We start from the raw sequence: 12,857 nt of genomic DNA, 5'->3' as shown, positions 1-12,857 counted from the left end.
GTAAACTAGATATCCTGGTGTAGAATAATCTTTGATGACTTCAAAATGTCATACAGAGAATCTCCCTTTCACACGTTAACTACTTATCGAATGTCTTCGCAAATCAATTAAAGCATTCAACTTTCAATTCATATCTTCTATAGTGCTGTGCGAGCCGCTGGAAACAGTTATGGCTGCCATTTTTAACATGTTTGTTTCGGATTGTGACACACAAGTTATCGATATGAAAGTCAAATACACTATTAACTCATACATCAATTACACACAGCGCATTGTAAACACGTGAGCTATTCTTCGAAAAATGTTCTTATAATCGATAAATTACAGAATCGCACTTAGTGTTTTGCTTTATTTTTAGTAGGAGCTATTAAGCGTATAGCGTCATTGTCCAATGGACTCGGCTGGGCTCCAATTAAAAAAAAAACAAATTACTTACATCATTAACTTACATTAAATATCTAAATCTTTGAACAATAAATAAAGATCCATTTACTGTACATGTGCTAAAAATTTTGTAAAGGGCAGGACATGTTGATATATCTTGTTTATGCTATACCTACATTCTCAGTGCAGAAGTAAATAGACATTGACATCATCAAATAAGTTTTCTGAAAATTCTTCGTACATATTATACATGATATTCAATTGTAAGTCACCTAAAATTTCCAACATACTTATTAATCATTGCTTATTCATCATTTACCTAAAGTCTGGGCAACCGTTCTTTGAAACTTTTGAATGAAATCATATAATTGTGCTATATAGCAACCAATCCAGCATCGCTCTTGAATAACAGAGCAGAATCATTGTCATACTACAGTCAGTTTTCGATTTTTTCTGATGATATCAACAGAATGTCACAATTTTGTGATAAATTATTGCGGCATGATCAAATATCTGAATAGACAAACGTGATCGTGCTTTACTAGCCCTATTAGAATATTAAAAAATTCAATTCATTTTGTTTCATTGATCGTTGACTAGTTCAGGATCAAACTAAACAATACTATTGTTATTGATATAATAACAGGTTCTGAATAGATAAAAAAAAAAAAATTGCGTTGGTAGTGTCCAGGCTTGAAAGTGCCAGGAAGTATCAGTGAAGATATTGGATACTCGACATTTAAAACGAAGGATACTTGATAAATCGAATCGTAAAGGGTTGCAACAGAGAGAATTCAGGAAACAAATTAGGAAAAACGTATTAGGTGAACATCTTGACACCTTGCACAAGCATTTACTGAAGTTTAATGTACTGAATTTTGGATAAGAAAATTTATTCCAACAAGACGTTTCAATTTTCCAGTTCCTTTTAATTTAGTAAAATACATGGTAAAATATTTAATATTTTTCTTTGTTTTTTCAATTACAGAATGTAACTTTTTACAATGTATGATCTGCGAAAATCTGTTTCAAACAAATTCTAAAATTTTCACAGCTTTTTACTACTGATACCGTTCTTTTTCTCGTTTTTTCTTATCTTCAACGTATTATTTCCGTTCCTAGAGCTCGACTTTACTAAGTCAACAAATATAATATGTATATATAACAAAATGTACACAGTGATCAACATTCGATTTGATTATTATACCTTAAAATGAATATACTTAAAATTTAATATTGGCATATATTGCTATTTTTGTAACATCATTCTGCCGTTCTTTTGCGCAAAAAAAGATTTCGTTACAAAAATACAGTGCTAGGTTTCGAATACAATATTATGTTACCGATCTGATATGAAATGCTTTGAAATAAAGCATTGCCAGAAGTCTTGGTCTTTTTTACTTTTACCATTCAAAATGCGTTGTTTAATTAATTTATATCAATTCGACATATGGTATACACTGCACTATAGTACAAAATGCGCGAAATATCAATTACGTTACATTTTGGAATTGTACACTGCGATTGGAATATTCAGTTGAATTTGAATGTATTTTTTGAGGTGCGCAAGAATTTAACTAGTTCAACGTATACTCATTGTACTTTTAATATTCAGATTTTATTTATCAGCCTTTTTCGTTTCCAACAGTTCCACTGGCTGGATATTTCAAAATTTCGTAGACGAGTTATACTTCGTAAAAATTGCATTTCACCACATGATAAACCAGCTATGTTTCAATAGATTTATAGTTAATTATTGATTACTATGCAAATTTCCACGTGTATCACTAAACCTCACTATGTGTGTCATTTTAATATTTTTCACGTTTTTCTCACAGATCGCTGAACTCTAGTTTGTTAAGCCTTTGTACGGTAGTTTCTCATTCGTGTAAACATTATTACTTTGATTTCAACAATATATAATGCCCTAAACTATCAAGTGCTTAGCTTATTTTCGTTGCACCATTGTTGTTCACCTTATGATTCATTGTTCGGCCATCTTCTTGTATCGTTTGAAGATATTCTTCTAATAATGTTGCTAAATTACGTCGTTTAAACCGCAACGACTCTTTGATTACATCGCGTACAAAGGCGAGCCGTATATCTAAGGTTCCTTGTATTTGGTGCAAATGCGAAAATAGCGCGGCATAATCTGTAACATACAAGTTTTATTCATAAATCTCAGGACTTTATTTTGTTTACTTAATTCACCTCAAGACTTATATTAGCCATCTAAGAATCTCTGAACAAGTGATCTGAAGGCAGCACTAGAATCCAAGAATTGAGATTTTCATGATGTTGATATTATAAAAAAAAAATTAACCAAACGATCTTGAAACGTCAACTTTATACATGGAATAAAACCCGGATCTGAACTGCGTTAGTCAGTGCGAGGATCTGTAGATTTGAGGTGAGTAGTCAAGAAATACTATTTGCAAAAACTTGAAACTGCTCAAATGGGACGGCAGAACATAGATGATGTTTGCGAGTATTGGATTTTGCAATTGGACTCTGAAATAGTTTGATAATAAATGTAGTTACTGAGTTCGTATGAGTTAGACACTCAATATTACCATAATAATACTAAATCGTTACTTGATAATAGTTCAATGAATATCAGCATAAACGAATTACAGTGTTAACCGGGGTGTTAATTGAAAGTTCAAAATGAATGTCGCCAATGTGTTCAGCGAATTCAGCGGCAAAAATACTGATTCCCTTCGATTTTCTTAGCTATTATATAAGTACATATAAAATTTTGGTTGAGTTGGAAAAATTTTATGCAAAACCTGTTTTTCATATTTTTCAAATTACAGATAGAGTTTGAAGACATTGCAAAATATTGATATACTCAATTACTTCGATATAATATCGTATATTAAATTATAAGTATATTGTCCAAAGTTTAGTCATTAAATACTTTAAATCATAAACTCACTGTGGCTTACAGTGTATCAAGCATATACGATGAATTCAAAGTTTCATAAATTCGATATTAGTTACAACTATAAACATATGATGGTTTATTGTTTAAGGAAGATGATAATTTTTCCATACATATTCCGGATTTCTGGCCACGATTTCAGATTTTTCTAACTTTACTCTGATTTGTTGAATCAGTCGACACGTATTCGTGCAGAGTCAGGTGATTTGCCGTGAAGAGAATCAATAAAAATTGACATGTCGAGAGAAATGAAATAATTTCAATAGGGATTTGTTTTTTTAACACTACCTGTTCATCTATACAATAGTAAATTAAATTTAATCTCAATGTTGACAGTTCTGTAAAGGATCGAATTCGACTTGAACAAAAATGCATAAACTAACACACTCTTAGTAAAAAGTGACAATGAAACAGTGCGAGATTGTCAAATTTCATTAAACATTGAAATATAATAGTTTTCTACTTTTCGTCCAGATAAAAAATGTAATTCATGGATAACAAGGTCCGCACTAATGAACTATTAATTCACTGTTACGAATTTAAAAATTAGATAGTAATATTAGATGTTTTAGTTTTGCAATAATTTCAATAACAGTCATATGACATATCCACGGATGCTTTTTCTACATTAAAAACTATGAATCACGACTGTTTAGTAAACATGTGTACCAAAACCTACAAGATGAACGGTAATGCTGTACCGAAGACTACGTCAGATTTTCATGCACTTAATTACGAGCAATAAGGCTTGTGAAATTTTTCATGGAAATCTTTATCTTTAGATAAAAACTTTGTAGCCGAATGAACTTCTGGTACGTAGTAATATTAGTATTGATAAATAATTTGGCATAGAATAATAACAATCCAACACAATCGTTATCTCGAAGTATTACGACAGAATTGAGTAAACTTTGTTCAATATTTTGTCAGTATTTTGACCAGATTACGTATGATAAAAATACTTACTTTTTCCTCGTCTTCGTACTTCTTTGTACACAGATTCTCTGATGGACAAATTGTGTTTCCTTATTTCCTCCAACTCTTTCTTTGGTAGTGGTTTATCCTTTTCGATCTTTATCTCTCGCTTTTCATCAACATGATTGGTAAGTTGTTCGTCATTGCAATTTTCAACCTTCACATTATTCGGATTTTCTCCATAATCGTTAACTGGTAAACTGTTTTGATCAGTTTTTATTTCATCCAGTTTTTCAGTTATATTCTCACACTTTGGTGCATCGATGTTGTTTAACATTATTCGAGTTGACGTAGGAAGAGGTTCAGAATGGATGACGACTGGTTCGATTGGCATTGGCTCGAAAGGTGGCATTGCTGGAATCTCAGCCAAACCATTCACCAATTTGTCCGGCACAGTTTGGGATAGTAAATTCAAACTACCAGAGGCACTTGACGAGTTAGATATATTATTGGAATTGGCAGTAGGCACAACCTGGTTTTTGGTCTCATCCATCCATGGTATTGGCGAACTTGGTGGAGTATTGACAGGTGAGTACGATGGTCGCCTTACAATAACATCTTTCGGAATTGGTCCTGGTTTCCGTTTGTTTGGAGGGGGTCTGGGTGCAGGCGGACCTCCGCTATCAGATGGCGGCGTGGCTCGCTTTAAGCTTCCCGTCTTCAAATTTGAGGAAGTAGATCCAACCATGTCTATGTCAGCCTCGTCGACCATCATTCTTTTGTCTATTTTGAAAGGATTACCTGAAATAGTGAAAAGTAAAATTTAGCTTTAGAGGCCAATTACCAATATAAATTACGATATTATACAACAGAAACTTTTCTAGTGGTATATACGACAGTGAAGACTCGAAAACTCTTAATTATAAGTGATACGACACTGTATTAACAAGTCCAAAATAATGCTCCTTATTCAACCTAAATATTTCATATCTATGTACTATACTATGAATTATATTTAAAAATTCTCAATTCAGATGGGGTTAAAAAAAATTTATTCTTGATCTAAAGCAGTTCTGGATTACAATTGTTTGGATATATTTGAATTCAAGGTTTTTCAAGAAATTTTTGTAATTTTCAAGGTGTACTGAAAGTATGATTTTTCATTCAAAGTTTAATCAATCAGTGCACTCTGCAAATTATCTTTTGTTAACAATTCTGAGCATTTTCGTTGGATGTTCGATCAAGCATTAAATTTTGAATAAAATAATTTTTCAGTTAAAAATTGACTATCTGAAGAGTATCAAATAAAATTGTATCAAGTTATCGACAAATTACCTAAAATTTTCAGGTTTTTTTAATGAGAATTCTGAATTTTCAGGGTTCTTCCGCATAGTAGACACTTCGAAAGTCTTATTATGGTCAATTTAATTAGCAAAAGTTATATTGTGAATTACAAGGATACTTACCAAACATGTGCTGTCTCACTGGGGCACTTTCTATTTCCCTCAAAGGTGGAGTCATTCGTTTAAGATATTCCTGATAATTTCCCATTTGGGCTACAGGCATTGAATGGACATAATCATCATCTAATAACTTTGTATGTAATAATCCAGGCTGAAGAAAATTCGCTCGCATCCGAACAACTTGATCCAGCAGTGATTTTCTTGGTACATCAAATGCATTTCTATAACTCTGTGCCCCTCGCTGCTGCTGTTGATTTCTGACAAGTCCTACTACGAACCCACCAAACTCGTTAAGCTGATCTCTGAGCCCTGTGAACTTGTCTTGCAACAGTGGATGTGATACCTGGAATAATCATGAATCTTGTAAAAGCTTGTTTGGTAGTTTTGATGAACCGAACATACAATCTTATTTCTTAAAACTTAATGTGAATGTTCAGTGGGTATGTTTATATTCAAGCGAGAATGTGATGGATCAAAATAATTGTCAGGCATGTAATAAAAAAACTCGAAACTAGCAATAATCCTTAAACCTATAACAGTTGATTTTTTCTCACCAGATCTTTCTTCAGTGGTGTTCGCGGCATAACGCGAACTCCTTCAGTCACAGTTGTTGAGTTACCATTTGCTAAAGTTTTATTTAAATTAGCATTAGCCACTTGCTTTGAAATCACTTCGTTACAAAGTTTTTCAAACTCTATTTTAGCTTGATTTTTTAACCGTTTTAAATAGTTTAAAACACTGTAAGACAAGGAATTGTCCATGTTGTCTGGAATCAACGTCTGAGCCAGCGGTGTAGGTGCACCCATGCGTGTTAGCGCTCTTCTTAATGACTATAAATTCAAAAAATAATTGTATAAGTTTTTTTTGATTAGAGTAGAGAGGAATTTGACGACAAGCAATAGCTATAATTGATTCTGTCTAAAAATTATTTTACATCTGAATAAGATAAATGTATTTGAATGGCTTAAATATTGTTACAGACAGAACAGACTCAGTACCACATGAGTATATTGACAATCTTTACCAAAGATTGTAATAATATGCGGATTATTTCACCAATCTTCAAGCAGCTTTTTAAGGTCAAAGGTTTCATTTGCTTACAATTGTAATAGTGTAGTTGTAAAGTAGTAGAGTGTAAAAATAATGCTTCTTAACCATTACGTGAAAATTCTATAGGTCTCTTCGGAGCACCATGGCACTTGGATGTCTAAAAGTTTCGGTATATTTTTAGTATGACGTGCCCTACAACATAATTTAATTGCAGGCTAAAAAAAATTGTGGGTGTGAAAAGCTGCCTGATAATTGGTGCAATGACACATGTACAGTATTGAAACGAAGGTAACATATAAGTCTCAATAATTGTCTTGGAAATCTGCTCACCATAACTGTACATGAACAGTTGATATGAAATAATTATATTTCTACTTACTGATGCGTAGTAAGTGGGCATAGTCCTCATGTAATTTTGAAACTGGGTTCGCCATTCGTTTGTTGGTTTTAATCGATGCACTTTAAAAAGTTCCTCCAAAAGTGGAAGCAGCACTGGATAATTGTATGGCATAACAAACAAGTTGACGCAGGTAAGGTTTGTACTGGCTTTCAGGTAGCCAAACGGATGTCCAACTTCGCTGGACTTGTAAGAGTTGGCCACAAAAACTTGCCAACAAATTGTGGGCTGTTTTCTTGCAAGAATATACTGCGTCAGAGGACTTGGTTCAAGTTCGTATTTGTCAAAAGGCAGATTTTCAATAACCATTGGTTCTTGACTAGTGCAAGTAAACTTCACATTTGGATGTGCAGACCTTGGCGGCAACGAACTCGCACTGAGATCAGGCCAGAAACTTTCAGGAATTGGCCAAAAGCCTACTGCAAAGCCCTTCTGTGCTGATCGTGGTACATAAATTAACCTTCGACACGAATGCCAGGCGGTATTTCCAGGCGCCATTGTATTCGGAGGGAACTGAGGTCTAATACCATTCAATAGATTCATTTCATCCTCATTTTCATCATCGTCTGGATGCTGTGCATCGTTCGCCAGAGGCGGTGGATCTGGACCAATTTTTTCAAAGTTTATTACAACTCCGGACTGGACCTTCTGAACCAGTGAATCTATGCACTGCATCATCATTCTATGTGACGTTATGCAATACGAACGACCTGAGATAGGAGTAGTATCAGAAATTAACATTGAATTCAACATCGATTAATAATTTTCTTCATTCTATATTGACGAGGTTCAGTTTTTTCATTCGAGTAACTATAAACATTCAAATTTTTCGCTAGAGTACGATTTGAGTCTGCTGAATACCTCAGGATTTGAACATGTAATACAATGAGCATAAATTATAGATTTTATTCAAATGTGTTTAAAAAGATGAAATACAACCGAATAAAAAAAATTTCCAAGCTGCTAAGAGTGTTACGAATTTATGCACCTTATGCAGTGATATTTTCAACCATTGATATGTTGTAAATTAATGCCTCGATGCAGAGGATTTATTACAAAATTTCTCTATCAGTATTTGAAAGCAATAGTCAGTCAAAAATCAGAATTTGTGATATGACGTTTTTGTTAGTAAATGCTGCAATGTTGAAGGCATTTGTCAAACTTGTGCTTGCCTGGAATGCGATAGGAAAGTCCTACAACAAAGCTATTTTGGGCTCAACCAAAAATATTGCAACGCTTTCATTAGATTTTTGTTAATTTGATGCTGGTCAAGAATATCTGTTGTGCACTCTCAATTACAGAAGTAGGGTCATATTCTGTGCCCACTGGCCCAAGATAGCTTCATTGTACAGAAGTAATGAATGAAGGGTACAATCTGTAATTCAAAGGGGTATAATATGAATAGATATCCAAAAAGTGTATGAACTTCGGGAATTTATATCTTGACAAACAATTATTCAATTCGATTGGGGATTGCGTTGTTCAAAATTATCTAAGTAGAGATTCATTTGTATATTCTTTTTATTAAAATCAATCAACAAGAAGCATTGTTATTGACAATATCGTCAATCGTATTTCGCGCAGAGACATGTTTTCCGGTGCCTAGATATCTCCAAAAATGACTCAACCATTGATAGTCTGTGATCTTAGTGCAATGTCTATGATCGAAGTAGTTTATCTTCTGCCACTATTCCATTCTTTTAATAGTTATCACATTTTTATGTTACGATATAGGAAAAGTCATAAATTTTGGTCGAAAAAACAAATTTAAACTCCAGACAATTACCATTTTGTTTAGAAAAAAAAGTATGGCGGTAAAAATAATAAAGTATCCAAAATTACGTTTATGTCAATAACAATGCTTTTTATCAATTGATTTCAATAGAAAAAAATTATGCAAGTTTAGTCTGCATCATATTGAAAAAAAACAAATAAATAACAATATCAAATTGAATAGTTTTCGAGATATAAATTTCCAAAATTCACCCATTTTGACAGACATTTCTTCATATATACCATATTGAAGCAATTGTTCTCGCAATAAATTTGATTATATATTACTACAAGAGGTCATAACTTAGAAATTCTGACTTTTTGCTGTGAAGAACTGTGATTCATTCGAAACGATCCCTGTAATGTGTACATACCTCTCTAAAAGAGATGCATACGTTACCAGCTTCTTGTATGTGAAGCTTACTTCAGACAAAAATGCCGGTACTTCGTTAATTTGAGTACATATACATAAAAATACTAATTTACCTCCAGTGACTTCACACATAGCATCTATCGGTGACGAATCACTGGCTACGAGTCCAGTATCTCGTTCCACAGCTGGGGTACCAGATAGTCTCAAGACCAAAGAAAACAATCGCTGATCCCATCTGAATGGTTCTTTCGTTAGCTCTGTACCAGGTATAGGTGAATGCATGGGTAGAACAAACTGTAAATAAAAACAAAAGAAATATTCGTTACTAAATAAGTGTATTAAATTAGAAAATAAGCATCACAACAAACTGGACATCAAATCGTCCTATTATTTAAAGAATAGTGACTGCAATCAAGACTGGAAATTGAGACTAAATAAAAGATCGACTCATCGCTCAAACTATTATATCATGTTTGTACTTATCCACTTACATCCTGTTGTACTCCTCCATTAGCTGTATATTTTCCACCATCCGTAATCACGACTATGACCGAGGGCTCCAAATAGAATGGACATCTGCCTTGACCATATGTATCGATACCTGTCTGCATACGATTGATATTGAGGACATCCAAGGCGTGCTTCAGAGCTGCACCCAAAGTTGTAAGGCCAACACATTGTAAATTTTTCAGCTCGTTCATAAACGTTGCCAGGTTTTCCTTCCAGCCTGCCTATAAGTAAAATTTAGCGATTAACCCAACATATTTTATCATTAAGTTCATTAATTAGTTAGAGTTAGAATTGGGGAAAGCTTAAGAAGATCATCATGATCAACATGATCAGTATATGTACAGTTCGAGGCAGACTTCTCAAACTGTACTCATGGAAATTCAAGTTTTCAAAACTCAAAAATATTGCAATTTTTTAATTTGGACTGATTGTATCTCAGGAACGATTTAATATAATGCAACGATTCGACACTAAATCATTAAAATAGCAAAGCATTCTATTAAAAATTGAAGATGATTTTGCGATTACTTGACACCTAATTTTTTCAGAAAAAAAAACAGGTCATACCAAGATTTTCTAATTTTAAGATATAACATAATGGGGAAAAAAGAATTCTCCTTCCACAAGCATTGTTCTTACAAATAATTCCAAGTTTCAATCATTGATGCTCTAAGGCTTATAACAAGTCAAGATGATGAAATAATGAACATTAGTAGACTGCAAATTTTGAATACCTGAATTTACAGGCAATGAACTTTTCCAAGAAATCTTTTCCTATGACCCAAAATTATACTTAAAATATGTCCTAAGCAAATCTAGATTGGGAAATTGGGAACCTTCGCTTATTTGTTCGAATCCAAAACAAGATGGTCCAGTTCAAGTTTTGGTGCAGTGTTGGTCAATTAACATGGATTATGCCTTTGCAATGGTATCAAGGTCAGCTCAATCAATAAAATATAAAGGAAGTTTGGAATTGTGATTCAAGTCACATATGAATTAATGTTTGCTTAGTATTCAACAAATCTCTGTAACACAAGACCTTTAATACAGATGTAAATCAAATCAATTTCCTTCGTAAAATATCTATAAGTCCTGCAGTACATTGAAATAATACTGAACTAATACGAGTATTTCTTTACTGAGACAATGGTACCACTGTCCCAAAAATGATTTTCCAATTTCATAGAAAAATCCTTTTACTCGTATGGTGCAGGACTGTAGTTCTACTACACTATCAACTTGTGGAGCATGTCATTATTCTTAGCTACTTGAAAAAATTGGATTGGATAGAAATTTTCAACTTTAATCTGGTGGATGAGTGACTATTAGTCTTTTTCCATGTGTGAGTGGATCAGAAGTGACAACCTGAATTTCTTAAGTAGTTTAGAAAGTATGCTGCTAATTATCGAGCCAATGTCTTAAATATCAGCTGAGGGATATTGATGTCAACCGGAAAGCGATCCAGTTTGGTAGATTCCTGTTAAGGATATTCCTAACATCTGGTAGTACATGGTGATATTTGATTGAGATTAGTTCACAGGATCCTCAAAGATCTGTGAATTTGAGATTTGTGATTAGAAAACTGTTGTTACAGCCAGAAAAAAGCATAACAGAATTTGTAAACTAGTTTTCAATTTGTGGCATTGAAATGGGTAATATAGTTCCGAGAAGTGTCTGAATCAATCATTCAGCATTCAACATCGATTACCAATAACTCATCTTCATTGGATCAATGAGAAATATTCATAATCGTAATTACAACAAATTTCTACTACATTGTAATTAATTTCTAGGAGGCGTGCGGTTGCCGCTCGACGCTCGCAATCAGCCTCTGACACACAGTCACACACCTCACTCAGGCAACCTCAGGGCTGTGTCAATGCGATGCGTGGCGGGCGGTAGGGGGCGCGGTGATTGTGAGTTTCCCCCACCGGCGATACTCGGTAAGATTACCCAGTGTGCACCTCTCTCCCATCGTCAGCGGAGGACGACAAATCGCAGGGGGCACGTTGATCCCCGATAGATGGAATAATTTAACCCAGAAGCAGGAATAATTTCCAGGATATCACGGTCACGGCTCGTCCGTAACCCGTTCGTGCAACCATGGATGTAGTTTTCTATATTGGGGCTTGTGTCGGAGGTAAACTAGGGTCGAAATCCGGCAGCGAACGGAAAACTCGAGGAGTCAACATGGCAGGAATGGCTGAAACGCAGACGTACCTTGATATTTTGAGGAGGTTCTTCGAACGTTAGCAGCATGTAACGGTCCCCGCGGCTTTCCGGCGATCTCTGCCGTACCTAGAAAATAATATCGGTTAGGGATATTGACGGGGAATCGTTTGAAAAGCTAGCGTACCTTAACGAAAGTCTCCACCGCGCTCTTGGCTACGTCCAAGAGCGTAGGGCGCCCGCCCAAATAGGCCCTCTGATTCATAGAGGCCGACGTGTCGATCAAAAAGACAATTATAGTCATTTTGCTGTTACTATTATGGCTAATGTGTGTCGTATGCACGATTGAAACTAGCTAACTAAATGCTGTAGAGCGTAGCGCATAGCAGCGGCCATTCAACGCTCCCTACGTCCGATGTATGCTAAGCTGCCGTGTAGACAGCAGCTGAAATGCACGGTATTGTGAGTTGGGTAGGTCTGCTCTCGCAGTCTCTTCGGTCTTGCTCCCTGCGAGCTGCCCACGTGACGTCGATTCCTTCACCGCATTGGCTCCCCCCCACTCCTGCCCCTTGGCGCGCCGACATTTCGTTGTATGCGTTGTACGGTGTGCAACCCGGCGTGTGCGATTACCCGTACGCTTTCCGTGCGTCTGTCCTGCTTGCCCGCCTGCTTGCCTGGCTACTCGCCTGTCTGTCACAAGTTCTACGCTACCGAACCCTTAGATTGATTCTGACATATTATTCAAGGCCACCATTGGCGATTGTTTCGCATGTTAAACAAGCGGTAGTAGATTAATGTGTCGTAATCAATCCAAGGGTGATCCGAATAAATGCTCTTCAACTGGATTATCAAATTTTCCTTCGCCCGTCTTTGGCCACA

The 12,857-nt window shown here is 35.2% G+C and overlaps 1 protein-coding gene across 3 annotated transcripts; it reads right to left on the bottom strand.

Moving 5' to 3' along the window:
- Positions 1 to 1,466: 1,466 nt before the first annotated feature.
- LOC124408849 (integrator complex subunit 6) lies at positions 1,467 to 12,480 on the bottom strand. 3 transcript variants are annotated; one of them, XM_046886096.1, is made up of 9 exons: positions 12,166 to 12,480; positions 12,030 to 12,107; positions 9,791 to 10,030; positions 9,413 to 9,593; positions 7,136 to 7,863; positions 6,261 to 6,536; positions 5,710 to 6,049; positions 4,291 to 5,044; positions 1,467 to 2,536 (listed from the first exon to the last, which is right to left on the bottom strand). In XM_046886096.1, the coding sequence occupies exons 1-9, from the start codon at positions 12,280 to 12,282 to the stop codon at positions 2,437 to 2,439; spliced, it is 2,814 nt and encodes a 937-aa protein (XP_046742052.1). In that variant the 5' UTR covers positions 12,283 to 12,480; the 3' UTR covers positions 1,467 to 2,436. The 3 variants fall into 3 exon arrangements, with proteins under 3 accessions (XP_046742052.1, XP_046742051.1, XP_046742053.1); XM_046886095.1 differs by having other exon boundaries at positions 4,295 to 5,044; positions 12,166 to 12,474; XM_046886097.1 differs by having other exon boundaries at positions 4,295 to 5,044; positions 7,136 to 7,755; positions 12,166 to 12,474.
- Positions 12,481 to 12,857: the final 377 nt, after the last annotated feature.

Source organism: Diprion similis, chromosome 8, assembly GCF_021155765.1.
Source record: "Diprion similis isolate iyDipSimi1 chromosome 8, iyDipSimi1.1, whole genome shotgun sequence".
NCBI lineage: Eukaryota > Metazoa > Arthropoda > Insecta > Hymenoptera > Diprionidae > Diprion > Diprion similis.
Note: the sequence above shows the minus strand (reverse complement) of the source record. Positions and strands in the feature narration are given on the sequence as shown.

What these genes read in the sequence shown, in the direction of transcription:
- LOC124408849 (XM_046886095.1), bottom strand. Translation starts at nt 12,282, where the DNA reads ATGACTATAATTGTCTTTTTGATCGACACGTCGGCCTCTATGAATCAG. An exon ending in ATGGAGGAGTACAACAGGAT is followed by an intron (nt 9,594 to 9,790) that starts GTAAGTGGATAA and finishes TTTTATTTACAG; the next exon opens with TTTGTTCTACCCATGCATTC. An exon ending in AGTACGAAGACGAGGAAAAA is followed by an intron (nt 2,537 to 4,294) that starts GTAAGTATTTTT and finishes TGTATGTTACAG; the next exon opens with ATTATGCCGCGCTATTTTCG.